General features: G+C 45.0%; 1 protein-coding gene across 6 annotated transcripts in view; it reads right to left on the bottom strand.

Annotated features, from left to right (window-relative positions):
- CHD8 (chromodomain helicase DNA binding protein 8) overlaps positions 1-24,156 on the bottom strand; it is a 107,905-nt gene extending 83,749 nt beyond the window's left edge. For 3 of the 6 annotated variants that reach the window (XM_040352913.1, XM_040352934.1, XM_040352950.1), the window contains exons 1-2: positions 24,025-24,155; positions 3,645-4,449 (exon numbers count right to left, since the gene is read on the bottom strand). In XM_040352913.1, coding sequence (XP_040208847.1) covers positions 3,645-4,316 — 672 coding nt within the window. In that variant the 5' untranslated portion in view covers positions 4,317-4,449; positions 24,025-24,155. Of the gene's footprint in view, positions 1-3,644; positions 4,450-9,577; positions 9,832-23,985 lie in introns of those variants that run through there. The other 3 variants (XM_040352943.1, XM_040352919.1, XM_040352927.1) reach the window with 3 other exon arrangements.
- Between the last annotated feature and the right edge of the window lie 339 nt (positions 24,157-24,495).

The following is a 24,495-nucleotide window of genomic DNA, read 5'->3' as shown; positions in this document are numbered from 1 at the left end:
GAGTACGGGGCAAAAAAAATAAATAAAGGCATACTGTAGCTCGTGCTACTATGCTTAATTTAATGCTAGAAAAAAAAATGTATAGGGTGAACCCCCCTCTTTAATACAATGCTTCCCACATGAGCGGACATGGAGAGATACAGACAATTTCAGATCGCCTTAAAGAAGAAGAGACTGCGACTAATGCCTTAAAACGAGGGGGGAAAAAAAACGCACTAGAAAAAGACAAGGCTCTACAAGTGGAAACAGCCATAACACTCCAGTTGCAAAAGGAAGACTTTGAAGATAGAAGCCGTAGGAACAACTTGAGACTCTGCGGTCTCCCAGAAGCTAAAGAACAAGGGACTCTCAGCAAGGTAAGTGACAAAAAAAAAAGACCTTACTTCGCAAGGCATGGGAGACGGGCATAGTGGAATTAGATGGTGCACACTGCACAGGTCAAAATATTACCCGACATATCAAAAGCTACTTTGTAGCATAGAGCCCTACTTTGTCCAATTTTAGATCAGATAAAACAATCTGGGTGCACATAACAATGGAGGTTCCCATTTGCGGTTACAATAAGGAAAAACTCTTCCCCCACTTTTACGCAAGATCACAGGCTGTACTTCCGGATCTTTTTTCTTTTCTGGATATTGAACCCTTTCCTGTGCCGGATTGGTTGCAGAGGCTACCACAGAAAGGAGGTTGCAAGGGAGTAGCCAAATGGTCTGGGGCTTAAGTGGTTAATACAAAGTTGCCACTTAAAATTGTATATTGCTCACACATGGCATGGGCATATGTGGAATTAGACCCCAAAATACATTTTCCTGCTTCTCCCGAGTACAGGATACCACGTGTGAGGCTTTTTGGCAATCTAGCCACTTACAGGACATAAATTGCTCATTTCATTTTATCACTACCTATCACAGTTTGAGGCCCTGAAATGCCAAGAAAGCACAAAACCATGCCTAGAAAGTAGACACCCCAAGGTATTTGCCAAGAGGCATGGCATTTTACAGCGCTCATTTATGTCCAAAAAAAATTGGCAAATGAAGAAAGAAAAACTAAAGTATTTTTTGCATAACACTCAACATGCCCCTCAGACTCTTTGGGGTGTCTTTCTAAAAAGGGGCCAATGTAAGCTTGGCATATCAGGGCCTCCGAAACTGTGACAAGTAGGGGTGAAATGAGCAGTTTACACTTTAGAATGCCTAAAGGTAGCAATTGTTTTTTTTGTCCTGTGCATGGCCAGACTGCCAAAAACTCTCACACGTGGTATCCCCATACTCAGGAGAAGCAGCAGTATATCATTTAAATTACAACTTTATGTAACATTTTTATTTATTGTTTGTTATTTTTCAAACACTTGTGACAAAAAATAAAAAAAATGTATGGGCTCAACATGCCTCTCAGCAAGTTCTTTGGGAGGGGGGGGGGGTGTGATTGTATTGCCCTGTCATTTTAGCACCTCAAGAAATGAGTTAGACCGTCAGAAAGTAAAAGCTGCGTAAATAAATACATTACAAAAAATAAATAAATACACACACCAGTTTGTAGACGCTATAAAACATTTGCGCAAACCAATCATATACGCTTATTGGGATTTTTTTTTTACCAAAGACGTGTATCTGAATACATTTTGGCCCAAACGCAAGACAAAATTAGTTTATTGGATTTTTTTTGTTTTAATATATATGACAAACTAGAAAATATCTGAGGTTTTTCCTCAACATTTTTCATTTATAAATCACAAAAAAAATGAAAATCTCAGCAGTGATCAAATACCACCAAAATAAAGCTCTATTTGTGGGGGGGTATTGGGAGGAAATACATTTTGTTTGGGTTCAGCATTGCATGACCACGCAATTACCAGTTAAAGCAGCCCAGCGCCAAATTACAAAAAATGCTCCGGTCAGAAAAGGGGTAAAAGCTTCTGGAGGTCAAGTGGTTAACCTTAAAATGAGTTGTAAAGGCAGAAGGTTTTTTATATTAATGCATTTTATGCATCAAGATAAAAAAAAAAAAAAAAACTTGTGTGTAGTAGTAGCCAAAAACTTCAGTTTTCAAAAAATATTAATATTTTATATAAAAGCGTAATATTTGACTTATTAATATCAAATTTAAATGAATATGAATTTATTGTTGGCTATTATGGTCATCTTTAGCGCATGAAAAATGTATCCAGTTAAATTCTTTGTAGGTCTTCACAATGGTTCGTTGCACTTCCAATATGGCGTTAAAAATCTTGCTTGCTACATTTTTTTTTTTTCTGACCAAAAAAAAAGTACCAAAAAAAAAAACTTGACCCCCCCCCCCCCCCATTAAAATGGATTGAAAATGTTGCAAGAACGCATCGACACGTCCATGTTACATTTTTTTATGTGGTAAAATCGATGCAAAACGTTTTTTTTCTAGCTCTGAGAACACCATTGTTGGCAGATGTGTTTCGGCAGCAGAAATGTTGGTGCATCTCTACATACGGCATTTGTCAAAAAAACTGTCGGGGGACAATGTGCTTTGGGGGGGGGGGGCAGTTTTTTCCCCCCCATTTTTAATTTTTTTTTTTTTAACAAAATCGTCTGTGAGCGAGGAAGCCTGCTGACAGCTGAGGAGTCATCGGTTGTTAAGGATGCGGCGGCCAGCTTCCCGACCCTCCTTAGCAACCAGCTTGATGCGATAAATTGCCGCATTAACGAACCATTGACTCTAACAATAATCGAATTTGGTATTTAAATACAAATTCTTAGAGAAAATTGAACACTTGCACAATTGTTACAGCATTCAGTATTTTCTGCATATTATTAGCCGTTATTTAACTCTTATTGAATTGACCCCTACATTACCAAAAGTATTGGGGTGCCTGCCTTTACATGCACATGTACTTTAACGGCATCCCAGTCTTAGTCCGTAGGGTTCAATATTGAGTTGGCCCACTCTTTGCAGCTTCAACTCTTCTGGGAAGGCTCCACAAGGTTTAGGAGTGTGTCTATGGGAACGTTTGACCATTTTTCCAAAAGGGCATTTGGGAGGTCAGGCACCGATGTGGACGAGAAGGCCTGGCTCGCTGTCTCTGCTCTAATTCAAACCAAAAGTGTTCCATCGTGTTAAGGTCAGGACTCCCACCAAAATCACTTATCCATGCCTTTTGTCACGATCTTGCCAGAGCCTGGATTGGCACCGACATCAGCAGGCTCCAGCTGTTAGCTGAAAATCAGTCACAGAAATGCAGAACGAACTGCACTCCTGTGATCCAGGAGTGCACTTCTTTAAAAAAAATACAGGGTAGGACTGAACAGTGACTGATCACTGTAATAACCAATTAGAGGCCACTACAGAGATCAGGTCTTCAGCTCATTAGTATAAGACTAGAGGCGCTCAGTGAAAGCAAAGTCTCTGTGCTGAGAGAGCGCCGTTGCAGCAACAGTTTTTATATTTTTTTACCCTTTTGAGATAAAAGTTTTACATCAATGACAAGCTGACCATTGTAATCATCCCAGTTAGTGTTAAATGGTTTGTTTCAACCCCCTAACTGTCATTATTGCTGGACCACAAGAAAACTGGCCAGATCGACAGGTAGACACCAAAAGAAATAACAAAAATATACCTAAAATAGGAAACACACCAGAGGTCTATATAGTAAAGTGTATGAACATTTATTCTACCTGCTGAGGAGTGGAGGTCAACGTGACTGCTGGTTTGATGCTCGTATTGCCATCAGTAGCTGATGTGCGCATTGGTTGTAACAATAACTGTCGAACGGGTCTGACTCCAGCATGTCCTGCTTGACTTGGAACTTTGGCCAGCACTGTATTCCCAGATACGATGGATACCCCAGGTCTCAGCTGGGTTCCTGTAAGCACCTTAGCAATGGTCACTTTGCCTCCATTAGCGGTCTGTCCAGGAGTTAGAGTTTGAATTTGTGTCACAGGAACACCACCAACAGTCATTCCTGGTGGTGCTTTTAGAATCATAATTTTAGGAGCTGTAGGCGCAGCTGTAGTAGTTGTTGCTGTGGTTACAGTCAAGGGTGTGCCCATAAAAGGGTTTCCTTGGTTCATAGGTTCCTGATTGATGGTTGGTTGAGCGGGAAGCACTGGTTCTGGTGCGAGAATAGGAGCACGATTTTCTGGCAGCACCCGAGGCTGGATTCGCTGATTTACATGTAAAATTGCTTGTTCTGGTCCTCTATCTGTTACAAACTGCTCTAGAACATTGCCCAAGCCGAGAGCTTCATCGATAGTATCTGGTCCATCTCTGGTAAATGAGTCACTAGTTAGAGAATCCAACCCAAATAGGTTAGGGTCATCAAAAAGGTCCATTATCGGGTCCGCCATATTTGGCGCCTCTAAAAAAGGATGGCGGGGAAGGCAAATAGCCTTCCCCTTGGGACACAGAGGAAAAAAGATGGGACCTTAGTCACTCAATGTCACGGGACGATGAAACAATGACCAAAGCCAGGATAATACTCTGCAAAAAGAAAAAAAAAAAAAAAAAAACACATTAACACATTTGATAAATATTTTACATTACTTTTACAATCCCTGCAACATGAATTTTAAAGGACAAGTTCACCTTTTGTAGCATGTCACACCCATATTCAGGGTGTAAACCGGCCCCAGTTCTGATTTTTTTGCAGATTGTGACAGCTAGTGGGGGGGGGGGGCATTGGAGAAGATCCCCTGCTAGCTGCGCCCAGCAGAGTCTTCCATTCACAGTGTTCTGTAAACGGGAAAAATACAAGGTCCAGCAGCCTTTGCAGCTATCGGCTTGTAGTTCTCAATGAACTACTACGGTGCAATTGAGCGCTGTGGTAGCTCGTTAAATATTCCTGTCACGACCAGATACAGGTCTGCGGGACCCTGGCATTACATCCACAATATGCCAATTGTGGCTGCAATGCTTTACAGGTCCATTCAGGAAACTGAAAATAATGGCCAGCAAATAGGAAGCACTCGCATCACGAAAGGAGATTTTTCAAATAAGCTTCTATTGGATTGCCAATGATAACTATTTTTGAATTGCTCCTACAATGCTTACGTTATAAACTGAAAGTGTAAGCTGTGACCAAACAATGTGGTGCAGGAAACCTGCAATCTGTGTTTCCTGCACTGCATTTAAAACACACTGCCCTTGCAATCTGCAGCGGGTGCCAGTGTAGTCTTAACACCCCAAATGCAGGTCGCAAACTCATTGTATTTGCCTGCATCCGATCGCATGGTACAAAAACGACCATGCAACCTAGTTGCAATGCGGTTCCAAAACTGGTGCATGTATGACTGATGTGATTTGAGCCTATTCAAAAATGAATGGGCTGAAATCACACTGCACTGAATGGCATGTGCATTGAACAGGAATGCGGTGTGGTTCCTGTGCAATTCTTATGTGGTTCCTAATATCTGCAGTAAACACACTAACGCACCAGAAAAGGTGCATGAATTTTTGTAAAGCAGTGCACCACAGTATACATTAGACTATTACTGTGTGTTCTGGTGCTCTGCAACGCATGTCCATAGGCTGGGTGTGATAAGATGCCATTGGGAAGGAATGACACCGCAGAGCAACATGCATGTCCACAGGTTACCACAGCACAACAGTGAAACCGGCCCTAAAGACAAATAAAAAAATAAGCAGATTGACTCAAAACTACTGCTAGGGTATACTTTCATAGCATAACAATACACAAAAGAATGCTCTGTTGCAAAATTCATATTTATTCTTTTTTTATAAATACTAGCAATAAAGGAAGGCCATCAAAACCATATGAAAATGTTATATTCCCAAGTAAAAGCAGAACTTTGTCCAAAAAGGGAGAGTTCTACTTTTCTGCTCCCCACCAGGTAACTTGGTTTTGAAATCCCCACCTGTTCACCCGCTACAACTTCATTGAATGCCAGAGCTGGGTGTAAAAAGACAGGTATAGTCAGGTTCTCTTGAAGAGAGCCTATGACAGCCCTTAAAAAAAAAAAAAAAAAAAACTTTCAGGCACGAGCGCTTTAACACTGGGGCGCTGCACTGGCAGGATGTCAAAAATCCTGCAAGCAGCTTCTTTGAGTCGCTTTAGGAGCGCCCCTGCCCGTTGGGGGCTATGGGGGTTGGAACGGACAGAGGAGGATTTCAAACAAGGGGCGCACAAGGGACACATCCTACTAGTTTTTTGTTTTTTCTTAATTTTGGCTGCATTTAGACTTTTAAAAATAATAATTATTATCAGTGGCTATGGTGAGGTAGAAGTTGGTCATTACTCAGAACCCAGACTGAGAAAACTGCTCTACTCTGTGTTAATGTCAACCACACAATTTGGGTGAAACGTAGATTATGAACACCATTTGTCTTGTGATGTCTATATCATTTTGGATTTTTAGGTTCTTTTTAACCACTTCTGGACACGTTCTCCCCCTTCCTGCTCAGGGCAATGTTCAGCACTATCACACTTTGAATGTCAATTACTCAGTCATGCAATACTGTACCCAAATTAAAAGATAAAAAAAAAAAAAAAAAAAAAAAGATAATTTAGATAGCTAGAGATTTCTTTTGGTGGTATTCACCACTGAAATTTTTTACTATATAATAAAAAATATATATATATATATATATATATATATAAATAAATAAAAAGTTAATAATTTTTCTTCATGAACTTGAAATTGTATTCTTTTTCTTTGTTAAAAATAACCCAAATCAGTGTTTATACTGATTTAGTCTGTGTCAAAGTTAGAGTTTACAAACTAGGAGAGAGATTCTATATATAGATATTTTGTTTTTGAAAATTGCTCAATCCTGATGTAACTGGCAGGGTCTCGTTTCTTGAGGCTACTCTTTGTAGCTGCTGACTTTTAATAAATGTAAAAAAAACGCCTGGAACTCGGCTTTAAATTGACACTTCGGCTCGGTTCCCACTGGGGTGGCTTCAAAGTTGCCCAACTCTGAGGCCACTCCTCACAGCGCAACTTCAGCACAGCTTGCAAACGACTCCTTTAATAAAAGTCAAAGCAAGCCGCTCCGAAGTCGCCCCAAAGTAGTGCAGGGACCTTACCACCCCCCCCCCCCCCCCCACCCTGCTTCAATATATTGCTGTCACTTTCTAACAGCTTAAGCTGGCCATACACAGACAGAAAGTCTGTAGATTCTTTTCGTATGGTTAGTGTGCTTACTGCAACAGTTCATTTCTGTTTCAAGACCAAAAATTAACATACGAACAAACATGTTGAAAATTTACATTGAATGAACAATTTTCTAATAGTTTGTAGGTCAACTGTGAATTTTTGTATTTTTTTTTTTTTTTTAAGCGAAATTCGCATGAGTAGTAAGGGAAGTAGTGGAAATTAAAGCGGGGGTTCACCCAAAATATTTGTTTTAACATTACATTCAGCCGAGTTGTCCTAATGACAATCGGCTGTTTTTTTATTCTATCCCCATACATACCGTATTTTCATTGCCGCTTTCGGGTATGTCTTCTGCGGGACTGGGCGTTCCTAATTGATTGACAGGCTTCCGACCGTCGCATACAGCGCGTCACGAGTTGCTGAAAGAAGCCGGACTGCGAGTCGGCTCTATACGGCGCCTGCGCACCGACGTTCGGCTTCTTTTGGCAACTCGTGACACGCAGTATGTGACGGTCGGAAGCCTGTCAATCAATTAGGAACGCCCAGTCCCACAGAAGACATACCCGGAAGCGGCAGTGAAAATGCGGTATGTACGGGGATAAAATAAAAAAAAAAAAAAAACAGCGGATTGTCATTGTGACAACTCGGCTGAATGTAATGTTAAAAAAATATTTTTTGGGTGAACCCTCGCTTTAAGAAGAAAAAAGAAAAAAAAGTTAATTTAAGGGGTTTCAGATGCCAGGGTCTAGATTCATGTGCTACTTACGATCAAGAGCTTTCCTTAGTCGCCGGGAGCGAGCAGGGCACAGGCTCTCAGCACAGCTGCAATCTGGCCCACCCACCAAGAAGCCGCATATTTGCGTGCCACCAGCGCCCAGAAGTTAATTTTGAAACTATTTAAAAAAAAATTACATTTTCGATTGGGTGGAAATGACGTCACTCCCATGCATACCCATGCGTTCAACTGAGCGTTTGCACCTCACTACAGGGGTGGATGGGCAGTCAGGTAAGTAACTTTTATTCTTCTACATTAAACTTCCTCTGCCGACATTCATCTATAGGTAAACCTTATTTATAGGCTTTCCTATAGGTAGTGAAAATATCTCCTAAACTTGTACTGTTTAGGGGAGATTTACGTTACATGTAGCCAGTGACATCACTGGTCCATGCGCTCTGAAGGATCGGCAATAGGTACCGTTCCGTCAGAGCACTGTGCTGTAAACGGTGGCTCCTGCACACATGCATGAGAGTGATGTGATCGCAGCTCTGGCAAATCACAGCGCCAGAGCAAGCAAACTCAGAAGAAACTCTGGGTAAGATGTCAGCAGTGTACGGGCACCGCTGGAGGGCTTGGTTCTAAGGCAAGTATTTCATGATGAGCTAGTATGCGATGCATACTAGCTCATTATGCCTTTGTCTTATGGGGGGGGGGGGTTCTATTTGTGTGCGTTTACAACCTCTTTAAGGTTGCCTACCCCTGCTCTACAACAAGGTGACAATAACCATGATCCCTGACAAGTGGTTGTTAACCCACTTTCACATTTTAATACTATCCGTTTTGTTTCCTAAAACTGTGCCCCCCTGTGCTCTGCACGGCGGCTCCCATGTCACCGCTGTGTCTTCTCTCTGCCCGTCTTGCAGAAGCAGGGGGCAAGGCTGAGGTTTCCCAGCTGATGGAGTTGAGAAGAGACACGGCCAGTCAAGTGACCAAAGGGAGCCGCCGCCGTACAGTAAAAGGAGGAGAGAGATTATTTATAATATAATATAAATATTATATATATATATATATATATTTATTTATTATACACACACACACACACACACACACACACACACACACACACAGCAGGGCACAGTATTTGGAAACAAAACGGATAGTATTAAAATATAATGTATATTCCTGCAGCAGGAGGGAGATGGAGCGGCACTGCGCACAGAGGGGGGAGCAGAGACAGGAGAGCAGGCTGCAGGTGACGGAGGTACGCAAACAGATCACGATATCAGGGGCTCAGCAACCAGCGTGGTCTGTTTGCAGAGGGGAGGAGAGAAACTGCCAGGATCAGCCAGGTTTTTAGGTGTTACAGGGGTCCGAATTTCACAGCACAAGCACTGTGCTCTATAAAATGCTTTAAAGGAGCAGGATCCATATTTTTGGGAGGTTATCAAACGCTTTAAATGTGATTCTTCTGCATTCCAGCAACCACATAATTGGCTATGTCCAGAACAGCACATAGGTGAGCTATACACAAACATATTATGGGATGGAAAGGCACATGTGGCTAGCACTTTACCTTTTACCTAGTCGTGCTGTAAAGCAGGTCTATTACCCTCTATGGCATTATGATCATATGTGGATACATTACATTGTATGTATACATATAATATTGCTGTATCAGTATAGGACCCGAGTGTGTGTACCCATTCTATCAGTGCCCCTCTATGATCATACACCCCCCAATGTAATAGGAATAGCCGGCCCCTCGTGCACTTACTTGCTGTCCAGGTGAGCTGTTTACAAACTAGCCAAGTATACACATGTAGCAGTCCCCCGGTCACACACATGCTGCTGCACACTGAGCTCTCTCCTCCCCATACAGATACACACGGTGCAACCTAACCCAACACGGGCTCCGCCCACACTGCTCGTACCGCCGCTTTCCGACTCACTGGCCCCATGCATAGTCAATCATGTACGGCACCCAAAAGACTAAAGCTAGGCTGAGAGCTTCGCCCCGCCCACCACACTGAGGCCTAGCGGTTTCCAAGGCAAGAGCGAAGCCAGCCTCGATTACAGACCCCGGCGCCGGGGAATGAATGAAAGCCGGGCAAAAACAGGCGACGGACCTGTAAATCCTGGAGCGCTCGGCTCCGGGCCGCTGCTCTACTTCCTCCGGCTGACCGAGGAAGGCGGAGCTCTGTGCCTAGTAATTAAGGGTTAAAGGAGACCGTACACACCTCACTATAGACAGCGTGTGACCTACAGGAATACATAGCAACCGGTGTGACAACACCTCACACGACACTCCTCAGAGGACAAACAACTAACTGCCTGAGCTACTACAAGTGTGTACCTACATAAAACACCCCCAATGTGGGTACTTCAGTTCTATAGACATCACACTTTGTATAGAGTAGGGAAGGGATACATCCCCACCACTTTATTTTTTTGTGGAGATTTCTCCTCACTTCCTGTCCCTTCGATGTATCAGGAAGTTACTGAAAATGCCTACATTCAGTGGCGGCTGGTGCTCAAAATTTTTGGAGGGGGGCGCAAAAAAAAAAAAAAAAAAAGAACACAATTGCAGCCTCACTGTGCCCATCAAATGCAGCCACTGCGGCATCAATTGTCACCACTGTGCCATGCCATCAAACGCAGCCACTGTGCCATCAATTGTCACCACTGTGCCATGCCATCAAACGCAGTCCCTATGCCATCAAACGCAGCCACTGTGCCATGCCATCAAACGCAGCCACTGTGCCATGCCATCAAACGCAGCCACTGTGCCATCAATTGTCACCACTGTGCCCATTGTTGCCACTGTGCATGTCACTGTGCCCTTTAATTGTTGCCACTGTGCCCTGTAAAATACCCCCCCCCCCCCCCCGGCACTTACCTTTCTCCTTCCACGTCCCTCGATGTCTTCTCCCACCCTCGATGACGCTTCAGCCAATCAGGTTACCGATAACCAGAATCGGTGAACCTGATTGGCTGAGCCGGCTGAGACTTTTCTGAGACTTTTCCAAGGAACGCACCTCCCGTACGTCCTGAGGATAAGCTTCCTGGAGCCGAGGGCTGTACTTGGAATGCCTATCAGAGCCAGTGGCTCTGATAGGCACTTCCGCACAGCCAACCAGCTGCCATTATTCAGGTAGTCAGCGCTCACCATCCGGCCATCTGAATAGTTGTGGCAGCGGCCGGCAACAATAACATAGATTCATGCAATGCATGAATCTATGTTATTCAGTGGCGGTGCGAGAGCCAGAGGGGGCGACGCTCCAGTACCCTCTATAGACGCACCGCCACTGCCCACATTCACACTTTAAAGTGGTTGTAAACCTTGTTACACCACCTTTCCTTACAGGTCAGCCTGTAATAAGGCTTACCTTTAGGTACTGGAAATATCTCCTAAACCTGTACTGCTTAGATATTTACCATATACGCCTGCGCCAACATCGGTGCGTGCGCTCTGAAGATAGGGCAAGACTCGTGCCATTTCTAAAGGGCCCGTGCCGTAACCATCGACTCCCGCACACATCTGACATCATGCGACTCCAGCAATCACAGTGGAGGATTAAAGATGGATGCGGCCACTAGGGGGACATTGCAGGCTTTGTTTGCAGGTAAGTGGCATATAATGGGCTAGTACGCGATGCATACTAGCCCATTATGCTTTTACTTTGCAGGGAAAAAAGAGGAAGTAAAACCCACCTGGATTTACTTCCTCTTTAAAGCGATAGGAAAGTCTTTTTTTCTTTTAAAGTTGTACCTACAAGTACACCTATAATAAAGCCTACCTGTAGGTACAATGAATATCTCTTAAACTTGTCGTTTAGGAGACATTCACCCTGTATGCAGCGGGTGACGTCACCAGTGCATTTGCAGGTCTGGTGTACCATGCCAGACCTTCAGAGCTCCGTGCCGCAGCTGAGGGCCCCCGCACGCATGCGCAGGAGCAACATCATTATGGTCCCAGCCACTCATACAGCCGGAGCCTGGGAACCCAGAAGAAAGACCGGGGGAAGATGGAAGCCCTGTCAGTGGTGACAGCACGCCGCTGGGGGGCTTCATTCTAAGGTAAGCATTTTCCATTGCCTTGCAGGAGATTTTTTAATGCTGCAGTTTACCACTGCTTTTTTGTATACTGCGTCCCTAAAAACAGACCTGAACCTTTCCTGGCAGTGCACTAGTGGCGTCAGTATGGGAGTGCGGCCCGCATCCAGATGACAACTGCCAGAGGGGTGACACCATAAAGTAAGAAGTGATATCCGAACATGGTGTCACCCCCCCATCCGGAGCGCCGTCACCAACCTCATCATTTACACTGGCCTGTTTGGGGTGTGCACAGTGACTGTGCACTGCCAAAAACTAGCCTGCTCTGGGGCACCCTGCAGGGCACTGTGGCAGGCTAGACAGGAGAGAGCACTATGCTAGCCCACCCAGTGTCTAATGTGCTGTCACCTCCTATACCACCCATGGTCTGCAGTTGACAGATCTAACTGCAGACCATTGTTTTTAATAGGCATGTACACACTGCTGCATATTGCGTTGTATATAGATCAGTAAAAAAAAAAAAAAAAAATGAATTGCTGGACAGTATTTTACACATGTATGACACCCCAAGCAAAGCTAAAAGACTTTTTAGGTGAAAGAGAATACACACATATTATACAGTGCATCCTTGTGTTTTTAACACGGTCTGTCCCTGTTCTCCGTTTCAGGGATGAATCAAAGCAGAATCTTTGCCTAAATTGGTCCCTGAAATGGAGGCAAATACGCATCCAATTCGCATAAGTGTCTGATAACCCAAATGTTTTTTTTACACACACACACACACACACACACACCCTTAAAACAGATTACACAGATTGCTGTGTAATCTGTCCCCTTTAAACTGTAAAAAAAAAAAAAAAAAAAAAAAGCTCCCTGAACCTGCCACTTCCTGTATGCCCTCTCTGCGCCGACCATGAAAATCAGGGCTGCCAAGCCCTGACTACAGTGGTCAGAGTACGGCCCTGCATCATATGCTGCCATCCTCTCTCCCTCTCACCCCCTCCTTCCTGCCCGTCAGTTCCCTCTCTTTGTCTGTCTCAGATTAAAAAAAAAACGAGTATTCTAAATAGCGATATTGAGCTGTCTTCAGGCCAATGACGCGACTCGCGGCCACTTCACAGCTCCAATGGATGGCTTCTGCGGGAGGAGATGAGCGGCCATATGATCTCCCCGGCTGACATCAGAGGGAGATCAAAGGCCCTCCCTCGGAGCTGTAAAGCGTCTGCGAGTCATGTGACCCGCCTAAAGACAGCTCAAGATCAGTATTTACAATGCTCCTTTTTTAAAACAACTTAGGCCCCATTCACACCTAGGCGTTTTTACGCCTGAAGCGCACTGCTCACAAACGCCAGAGGGGAGAATTAACATTATTCCCTATGGTGACTGTTCACACCTGAACGCCCAAACGCCTGTCGCGCGAAGCTCAAACAAGTCCCGGACCTTTTTTTGTCGCGCGATTCGTTTGAGCGTTTTTTTTTCCCCATAGAAAGTAATGGGAAACGCGCGTATTGAGCGTATCGCGCGACAACGGGCGTTTGCTATGGGCGTTTCGTCGCTTTAATCAATAGAACTTGTCGCCCATGCAGAAGATTAAAAAAAATCTACCAACATAGCAACAAGTGATGAAAAGATGATAATTTTTCCTATTGGCTAAAATAAGAAACGCCGAAGTACAAAAACGTCGCACGACGCTGTATGCAAACGCGCAAATAAGCATGAATACGCGCGAAAAAAACGCCCGAAAAAACGACCGAACGCCCTACGCTCAGGTGTGAATGCAGCCATACAGTGTGCATGGAGACACAGGCTAACACGAAGCGGATTTTAGAAGCAGGAGCAGCTGTAAAAAGGGCATAGTGTGCATGAGGCCTTTAAAGGCCCGCCTGCCTACAGGGTCTTGTTTTTTTCACTTTAGTTCTGCTTCATCCACAATTTTTAAAACCCCTTTTTAGGGGATCTATTTTGGGTGGATTTTAATATAAATATATATTTTTCCCTCTGACAGGTTTTAGGTGGGATTTATGGTTTTCTAATGTAAAAGGAAAGCTAGGCCCTGTTCTGAAGGGCACTAAAACAGGGGTGCTTGGCAGGGCTTCTGACTGCCGCCAAGTACCCCCCAAACATCAGAATTTTGGTGGGTGTGGGGTTCAGGAAAACACTGGATGCACTGTTCACGTTGCAGCTGGCTGTTCGCTTTCACTGTTTCGCTCATACTTGGACTGCTTTGCGTGGTAGAAACACTACAACACACACTACACTGTTCTGCACCCACAGCCCCAACAGAACTAAAGTTATGAGCAGGTTGGTAACCTACCAATTGGATGCAAAAGCAACAAATCGGGGTTCCTGCACCTAGTTTTGGCTATTTTATAGTAGTAGTAGTAGTAGTAGTAGTTTTGTTTTTTTATAAATTGCAGTCATTGAAAGGTCTATGTTGCTGACATTCCACACGATATGGCCAACTGGCTTAACACATGAGGCTAGTTACAGAGCTGCCAGCTTCAGGAGCTAATCATGTTATCCAGTGCAACCAATATATGATCAAGGCATGGGGTAATTTGTAGCTACATAGATAAACATTGTATCCAGTTATAGGAACAACTTTGTAACTAGCAACAAATGGGAAAAAATAAATAAATATATATTTGTAAACATTACAAATCGCTGCTACAAAGTGTGATATGTTTCTTTATCAGCAACTTGTTATGCAAATACCAACTTCCTTGGTGAAAACCTTGGTAGAATTATCACTGGCTGAGATCCCGTGTTATGAGTAAACCCAATGTTTACCAGCCCCTAAATGTGGTGACTGCATTACTCTCACTTGAGGATCCTACCAGTAACAAACTTTCTGTACTAGGGTGACAGGGCTTCCTACTCTATCTATGGAGGGCAGCATTGTCATCCAGGATAGGAGTGTGTAAGAGCTACAGGCTGCTTCCCCTCCTCTGACATGGGGGGGGGGGGGTGTTTTGTAGTCCCCAGTGGTGAACTTAGGCCCCATTCACACCTGAGCATAGCGTTTTTGAGCGTTTTCTCTGGCGTTTTGTCGCGCACATTTGCATACATCGTTGTTAGAAAAAATGATCATCTCTTTCATAATTTCTTGCTATGTTTGTAGATTTTTTTATCTTTCCTCCTGGGTGAATGTTCTATTTCACAGAACAGATTAAAGTGACAAAACGTCCGTAGAAACGCTCGTTGTCACGCTGGAATCGAGCGTTTCCATGGGAATTCAAACGTTTAAAAACGCCCAAATCGCGCAACAAAAAAGGGTCCAGAACTTGTTTGAGCTTCAGGCGTTCGGCTTTAGGCAGGTGAGTGGAGATGTGAACTATCTCCATTGAGAATAATGGATTTGTTCCCCTCTAGCGTTTTATAGCTTCAGGCTTCAGGCTACAAAACGCTCAGGTGTGAATGGGCCCTTAGGGCCGGTAACACTTTCAGAATTCAGCGAGACAGAATGCAAAAGAAGCTCAATAGATTTATGGCAAGACATTTTCCTGCTTTAAATGCAACAAATATAACAAAACTCTTTCAAAATGTTTAAGTCTAAAGAGCACAAGTTAATTTGACACCAGTCAAAACTTCTGTATAGATCTGGGAGATCTGTTTTTTGGCCAAGGCTTCATTGGGAGGATTTTCCCCTCACTTCCTGTGCTAATGAATCTTGTCACACAAACAAAAATGTCCAACAGGGAGACAGACAGGGAAAAATGCTGATGGGGTTTATAAACTACACCTACTGCCTGAATGTTCTCCCTATGCCTGTGTGGGTTTCCTCCGGGTACTCCGGTTTCCTCCCACACTCCAAACACATGCTGGTATGATATATTGGCTCCTGTCTCAACTGGCCCCAGTGTGTGTATGTATGAATGCGAGTTAGGGACCTTAGATTGTAAGCTCCTTGAGGGTAGGGACTGAATGTACAATATAAATGAGAAGCACTGATGAAATTGACGGCACTATGGAAGTACCTGAAATAATAATAATATCCTACTTGAAGCAGAATTCCAGATACACAGCTAAAGATATGCAGATAAAATACATATATAAAATATAGAGTTGCACAATTCTGGGTAAAATGAGAATCACATTTTTTTCTTGCTTAGAATAAAGATCGCGATTCTCACGTTTAGTTTTTTTTATTCATTGAAGGGTATTTCCCCCCCCCCCCCAAAAAAAATATTGTGTATGAAAGACTGCTGAAAAAAGAAAGGGCGACGTAAAATATTGCAACAACTGACATTTTATTCTCCATGATCTCTGCTAAAAAAAAAAATTATATATAATGTTTGGAGGTTCAAAGTAATTTTCTAGTAAATACTAATTTTAACTTGTAAGCAACAAGTGTCAAAAAAAGGCTTAGTCTTTAAGTGGTTAACCACTTAAGCCCCGGACCTTTAGGCAGCTAAATGCCCAGGCCAGGTTTTGCGATTCGGCACTGCGTCGCTTTGACAATTGCGCGGTCGTGCGACGTGGCTCCCAAACAAAATTGACGTGCTTTTTTTCCCACAAATAGAGCTTTCTTTTGGTGGTATTTGATCACCATCATAATAAATATCCCCCAAAAACATATATAACATTTTTATTTTCCTCAGTTTAGGCCGATATGTATTCTACCTATTTTTGGTAAAAAAAAAAAATCGCAATAAGCGTTTATCGATTGGTTTGCGCTAAATTCATAGCGTTTACAAAATAGGGGATAGTTTTATTTTTATTTTTTTTTACTACCAATGGCAGCGATTTTTTTCGTGACTGCGACATTATGGCGGACACTTCGGACAATTTTGACACATTTTTGGGACCATTGTCATTTTCACAGCAAAAAATGCCTTTCAATTGTAGGGGTGCAACGGATCAAAAAACTCACGGTTCGGATCGTTCCTCGGATCAGGAGTCACGGATCGGATCATTTTTCGGATCGGCAAAAAAAAATCTCCCCCACTGTAATATCCACATGTCCCCCCCCCCCCCCACTATAGTACCCCCTCGGTGCAGACACCCCCCCTCCTCTCAGTACAGTGACCCCCCCCTCCTCTCAGTACAGTGACCCCCCCCCCCTCCTCTCAGGACAGTGCCCCCCCCCCCCTCCTCTCAGGACAGTGACCCCCCCTTCTCTCAGGACAGTGACCCCCCCCTCCTCTCAGGACAGTGACCCCCCCTTCTCTCAGGACAGTGACCCCCCCCCCCTTCTCTCAGGACAGCGATTTCCCCCCCTTCTCTCAGGACAGCGACCCCCCCCCCCTTCTCTCAGGACAGTGAAGTGACCCCCCTTCTCTCAGGACAGTGAAGTGACCCCCCCTTCTCTCAGGACAGTGAAGTGACCCCCCCTTCTCTCAGGACAGTGAAGTGACCCCCCCTTCTCTCAGGACAGTGAAGTGACCCCCCCTTCTCTCAGGACAGTGAAGTGACCCCCCCTTCTCTCAGGACAGTGAAGTGACCCCCCCTTCTCTCAGGACAGTGAAGTGACCCCCCCTTCTCTCAGGACAGTGAAGTGACCCCCCCTTCTCTCAGGACAGTGAAGTGACCCCCCCTTCTCTCAGGACAGTGAAGTGACCCCCCCTCCTCTCAGGACAGTGAAGTGACCCCCCCCTTCTCTCAGGACAGTGAAGTGACCCCCCCCTTCTCTCAGGACAGTGAAGTGACCCCCCTTCTCTCGACAGACACTCCCCGAGCGGTGTGTCCCACGAGTGCGGGCTCCTCCTCTGTGGGTGTAAACAGAGGAGGGCCGCCGCCGGGTGTACCAAGATGGCCGCGGCTCCGGAGCTAGGCCGAAGCCGCGGCCTTTCCTAATGTTACGGCGGCGGCTCCGGAGCTAGGCCGAAGCCGCGGCCTTTCCTAGCGTTATGGTCGCGGCTCCGGAGGTAGGCCGAAACATTAGGAGCGGCTGCGGCTTCGGCCTAGCTCCGGAGCCGCCGCCGTAACATTAGGAAAGGCCGCGGCTTCGGCCTAGCTCCGGAGCCGTGGCAATCCGCGGATCACAGTGTGTTCCGATCCGAAGGGGGTGACCCGTTCGGATCACGGATCAACTGTGATCCGTTGCACCCCTATTCAATTGCATTTATTGTGAAAATGACAGTTGCAGTTTGGGAGTTAACCACAGGGGGCGCTAAAGGAGTTAGGGGGCGACTAGAAACAAATAGCCACGCCCTCGTCCCGGATCGCTCCCCGCGGGTTTCCGACCGCCGCATGTACCGGGGGGGGGGACCCTGGGAAAAGGCAGGGACGTACCTGTACGCCAATATGCCTGTATATGCCATTCTGTGGACGTACATATACATGCGGCGGGCGTTAACCGGTTAAACTGCCCTCATTTACAGACTGACGTTAATTCATTTGATCTAAAATAATCAAATGATACTTTGTTTATAGTGATCTCCTAGCACTGACAATGTTGATAAACATTTGCTGGCCTTTTTTTTTGACAGCTGACTGACCAGAAAACGACTCTGCATTTGTTACATGAATGAATCATTGGAAATGCTGGATTAGGATCGTGAGGGGGGTTGAATTGAGATCATTATTTTATTTTTTTTAATGATTAATTGTGCAGCTCTTAATATATAACAGTCGTTTTATCCGCTCAAGGATTTGCATTTCTGCCCTTCCAATCCTGAGATTTACACTGTTATGACACACAGCAGAGCTCTGTCTAGCAGGGCAGGAGGCAATTTTTCTCTGCTGCAGTTAAAGTGGTACTAAGCCCTTCTATCCTTTTCAGCCAAGGAAGCTGCCTTCTTAGCCTCCGTTTAATCTGCAACTGCCATGGTGTTGCATATGTAATCAATTACGATACCAGCCATTTGATTGTTTGACAGCTTGAAAACACAAGTAAATGTGACAGTTAGCAATCCGGGAATGTAACCGTTTTTTAAAATCTTAAAGCAGAGTCCCACCCAAAAGTGGAACTTCCACTAATTTGTCCCCCCCCCCCTCCAATGCCACGTTTGGCACCTTTCGGGGGGGGCGGATACCAGTCTTTGACAGGTATCATGTCCCCATATCCGAGAGTCTGAGCCACGGCAAATTACATCACAGCTCGACTCCCTCCTCCTTCCCCTTCCGCCAAGAAGGTCACATGGCCCCACATGTTTGATAATTCCTCAGCACTCATGCAAATGAATGCAAAGACAAGGGACCACAGCAAAGAAGAGTATCAGTAAGTGGGGAAGTAAACAATAATGTAAAAGTGTCACCTTGCCCTGAATAGACAAAGTGATAGATTTTTTTTTTAGGTCAAACACCAATTCACGCAGGAAGAGAGGCTCTATACTTACCTTTCCAGCATCTTGTCTTGAAACGCCCCTGCAATGCTTCTCCCCAGCTGCTGCAAATATTCGACTAACAGGACGAGTTGAATTCCTCCTAATGCATGCTGTGGAGTTGGTGGGAATTCACACACCTGGAAGTGGGGAATACTTGTGGCAGCTGAAGAGCAGTATTACAGAAGAGTTTGCAGATACAGGATAGAGCCTCTTCTTGTGGGTACTGTGAATTGTTGTAATGACAAGATTACTCTAATGCCCCATTTCACACTTATCGTGAACCAGGAAATTTAGAGGCTTTTTTGTATGTTTTTCACACATATAGAAGCAGAATCGTGAATTTATGGCCTTAGACTTTAAGTGTTTTTCCAGCACTCCCATCTACGTGCCAATTCTGACCCACAGACCCTTCAAGTGGCACGCGACAACACTCAGACATGAGCAGATCTATTGAAAATATGGTATTCTTCATATTGAGTGTTGCCCTGCTTCAAGAATCATGCAGCAAAATGCATTAACACTACCAACGCCACCTTTGGTTTTGAGGTTTTTCCACAGTGGGAAAAAATTATTTTAAAGCTTTAAAAACCATCATTGGCTCATTTTTGTTGTGCTGCAGTCAAACTCTGGAGGCGGCAGGTTCCAGTAAAGTCTAAAGACTGACGTGCCTTAAAGTGGAACTACATCTAATCAATAAAAGACTGCTAGCAGGCAATAACAAACGCCTAACTGCCTGCTCACAGTTTTCTACTGAATGCATACTGGGCTGCATATGTGTAGAATACTGTTATTCCCCAATCAAGATGCTGATAACTGGGCACCCAGAAGCAACTGTGGAGATGACGGCAGCAGGCGAGGGATTTAACCGCTGCTTCAATAGAAAGAGAAGGCGAGTATTTCTCTGAGTTTAGAGAAGCAACGCGTACACACAGGTCTATAGTGCCCCATTCTTCTGTCATTTATTTAATTACCTACTGCTTTGATTGGTGGTACAGGAAGGTTAAAAACAGGTTTACATTTGCGTTGCCCGCTCAAAAGTGATCAGTGGCAGATTGCCTTTCAGAAGGTGCTTGACTGACAGCTTAAATGGGTCACCTTTTACCCTGTAAATCTCTCAACCACCTGCATTGCCCCATTCACTAGGATGGGTTGCATTTGGTGGCAGTACTGCCCGCTAAATGCATCAGCAGGTGTAATTCTTACTGGGGCATACTGCTACCTTTTACACATAACAACTTGATAAAAAAAACAATGTTCTTTAAAAAGGAACATACATTCCGCATTAATAATTATGCTACCAACATTAGTCTGTGCTGTAAATTGCCTCCAGCATTGCTGTTTCTTCTTGCCGGAGGGTGCCATTTTGCTAAAGCCCAGATCCCCTGAACAGCAGTAAATCCTAAAGTGGGACTAAACCCATCGATTTAGTGATTAAAAAAAAAACAAAAAAAAAAAACACAGATACATTCATGGAATGCCGAGTTTGCCAACGGTCACATTTGCTTTTGTCCTCAAACTGTCAAACTATGAAATGGCTGGTGTCATATCTGATCACATTTGCAGCACCATGGCAGTTGCAAATCAAACAGAAGCAGCTTCATTGGTTTCAATCTGCTTTAAGGCTGTCAGCAGATCAGCCTCTACAAACTTGGCAGTGCAGAGTACAGAGCAGGGTGAGACGGTGTATTACTGGATTTGAAACAGTATATGCACTTATTTTTAATGTTTTACATGGCAATACCTGCACAAGGGGCCAGCCTGAAGTGATCTAGAAGGACTTCATTTTCTGACTAAAGTTCCTCTTTAATGCAGGGATTACAGTAAGTGGCGCTCTGCCCAAAAGGGGAATTTCCGATTGTTTGCCTCCTCCCTCCCCCCCCCTCTGCTGCCACATTTGGTACCCTTTGAGGGAGTGAGTACCTGGTTTTTATAGGTACCCGCTCGCCCATGCTCCTCCTTCCCCCACCGCCTGGCCATTCACAAAGTGCAGCATGCTTCACGCATTCGCAGCAGGGAACCAGCTGTGAAGCCGCAAGGCTTAGCTGAGATAGTGGCAGCAGCACCCAATTGAAAAATTGGCTTGGGTGAAGACACCACTGGATCCCTGGACAGATAAGTGTCCTAATATTAAGAACCAATTTAGGAAGATGATAAAACTGCGGCTCAACCCCGTCCTTTCTGCCCCCTGGCCACTTATTTTTGTCACAACTGAGCCACGGTTCACACTGTAGTGATGCGGGAACCAGCGCGATTCCAGTGCGGGTTCCCACATCGCATCTCCCTCGCAGGCAGTTCACACTTCCCTCTGCGAACCGCTGCGAGTGTCAATACAAAGTTAATGACACCTCCAGATCGGTTCACAGATGGCAGTGCGAACTGTGGATTCGGGCAGGAATCGGATTGCATGGGTGTGAAAACCCATGCAATCCGATTCCAGTGCGGGAAAAATACGGTTCCTGCAGCCTTTTTGTGACAATGCAATGCAAGTTCAGCCATACAAACTGTATGGCTGAATTCGCATCGCACAGACATCACATGTGATCTGCAATGCAATGTCTGTGTTGGCAATAGTGTGAACCCAGGCTGAATGAGCCCTTAACGTGGCTCTGAAGGCTCTTTTTTTTTTTACCTTAATGCGGAAACCCATCTATTTAAAGCCTTGTACACATGATTGGATTGCCATCAGATAAATCCGTGGAATTTTGTGCGAAGGGCGTTGGCCGTGAACTTTGTATGCATACAGACGGCAGAACTTTCTCAGCCAACATACACAAAACTATGTGGTTTTTCAGCGCCACACTTTGGGCAACTTTTGCTAATGTTGACTTATGGTGAGCATTGGTTCGGAGCATGCGTGTTTGTACTTTGGATTTTTTTTCAACAGACTTGTGTACACGCGATCGGAAAATCCAAAAAACACACATTTGTTGTCGGAAAGCATGCTATAAAACATTTGTCGGAAATTTCAACAATTGTCCGATGGAGCATACAAACGGTCGTTTTTTCCGATAAAACCCTGCCATCGCACAATTCCCGTCGGAAAATCCGAGAGAGCGTACGAGATTTTAAAAGTAACAGTTACATATCCGGCACATGCTGGGAATGCAACTGTCACATTGGTTGTGCTCTCAACCAAACTGTCAAACCATCCAATGGCTAGTGTCATAACTCATCACATGAGCAGCATCATAGCCTTTGAAGATTAAACAGAGACAAACAGGGGAGCTTCCCTGGCTGAAAACGAAGAGGAATGCATTCTCTGCATTAAAGAAAAAATGTAAAAATTAAATAAAAAACTATGAGATTTCCTGGTCACTTAAAGCAGATTAAACAGCACAGTGCTTGTGTTGTGTAATCTGCCCCCTTAAACAAAAAAAACCTGCCTGAACCTGCCACTTCCTGTATCCCCCTCTCTGTACCGACCACGGTAGTCAGGGCTGCCGAGCCTAACCACCGTGGTCAGAGTGCGTCCCTCTATCATACACAGCCCTGCTCTCAGTTCTTCTCTCTCCCCCTCATCTGTGTCTCCGTCCCCCCGCAACTATTAGTAAAATAGAACTTTCTAAATTGTCCCTGTCGGCCCCTTTTATAGCCTGGCATAGCACACTGCATTAGTCTTTTATAAAAACAAGCACTGCAAATACGGATTTAGCACGATCTCCAGTCACGCGACTCTCGGCCAGTTTCCAGGGCTACTGCAGGAGAGGCTGAGCTCTCCATGTGAGCTCTCCGGCTGACGTGAGAGGGAGATCTCGACCCCTCCTGCAAAAGCCATATATATCAGATTCATACAGCAGCCGCAAATCGTGTGACCGGCCTAAGTAGGCATTTACAATGCTCGTTTTTATAAACAAATAATGCAGTGTCCTACGCCAGGCTCTAATAGAGGGTCTGGCAGTTTTTGTTATATATGGGTTCACAAATACTTAAAAAAAAACACACACACACACACACACACACACACACACACACAAACTTACGAATGTTGCTTCCCCCTCCCAATACGTACCTGAGCCCCATCTAGATCCAGTGCTGTGCCCAAGAGCAGAGGCTCTCTCCCTCCATACTAGACATGGAGGCAGCAGCCAGAGCCATTGGCTCCTGCTGCTGTCAATCACAGCCAGTGAGAAGCAAGGCTGCACTGCATATGTCTATAGAGACACGAGCCCACAAGTACACCCATAGGAAGCAGCTTGCTATGGGAGCGATAGGCAATGGGGGATCCCAGAAAAGGAGGTTTGGGGTATAGCACAGAGCAGGTAAGTAGAAGATGTTTATTATTTTAATAAAAAAGCTTCAGTAATGCTTTACTATAGGCATGGTCTAGGGGTGGTTGACTTTAGGGTTGGCACCTCGTCCCTTTAAACCTGAACACACATGAATTACACAGGTTCTGGGGCTATTTTAATGCAGATAAGGCACCAAGTGAGTTTAATTACCACCGTAATCAGCCCCAGAACCTGTTTATTGATTAGAACCTGTGTCATTAATATGCGTTTGGGTTTAAAGGGACGAGGTGGCAATCTTAGGTTTCCCCACCAGGGTATGGGCACTATACAATCCAGGGGGCACTGCTGGAGAACATCCGTGGAGATGTAGAGGACAGAAGTCCCAGATAAGAAGCTCATATTACAGACAAAGCCGTACAGTTCCCATCATACAGTGCTGGGAGTGAACGGTGACTAAGGGCTCCGCCGGTGTTCGGTGACGCTACAGTCCCATCCCTCCCCCCTCAGCTACGATCCATTCGCCCATCCGTGCCGATCTAATCTCCCCGCAGCCTTACGACACGGACGTGTTAGGCGGGGATGTACATATAAGTGATTTCTGTCTGGGTCATACCCCCTCCCCCACGTCTCACCTGTGACCCCACTCCGTGACGTCAACGCCCCCGTCTCACCTGTGACGTCACGCTGTCCGGGTCTCGGCCGCTGTTGACCCTTTATGAGCTGGTCCCGGCTATGCCGAGCATGGACGTGCAGCGCGGTGCAGCTCAGCCTCACACCATTACGCATTACGTCATCCCAGCCTCCGTCAATGGGTGAACAAGTTCGGCGTCAGGTCCCGCCCGATGTGGGATTCCATTGGTCAGTTCGCACGTCACTCAAATGAAACTATGCGACGTCAAAGCGCACAAGCTAGATTGCGCGCTCCAGGAAGTAGCTACGGAAGAGAGGGCAGAGGGCCCTTCAGGCAGGGCTGCCCTACTAGTGCCTGATTGGAAATCAAGTCGTGGTTAAAAAAAAGACAGGCGTTCTTAATTGGAAGCCCTGTCATTACCATGTATCAGTTTTAACATCAGTTTTAACAAAATCTCTGCGAGTTATGTATATATATATGTATATATATATATATATATATATCAGAGATT

Source organism: Rana temporaria, chromosome 1 (assembly GCF_905171775.1).
Source record: "Rana temporaria chromosome 1, aRanTem1.1, whole genome shotgun sequence".
Lineage (NCBI taxonomy): Eukaryota > Metazoa > Chordata > Amphibia > Anura > Ranidae > Rana > Rana temporaria.
Note: the sequence above shows the minus strand (reverse complement) of the source record. Positions and strands in the feature narration are given on the sequence as shown.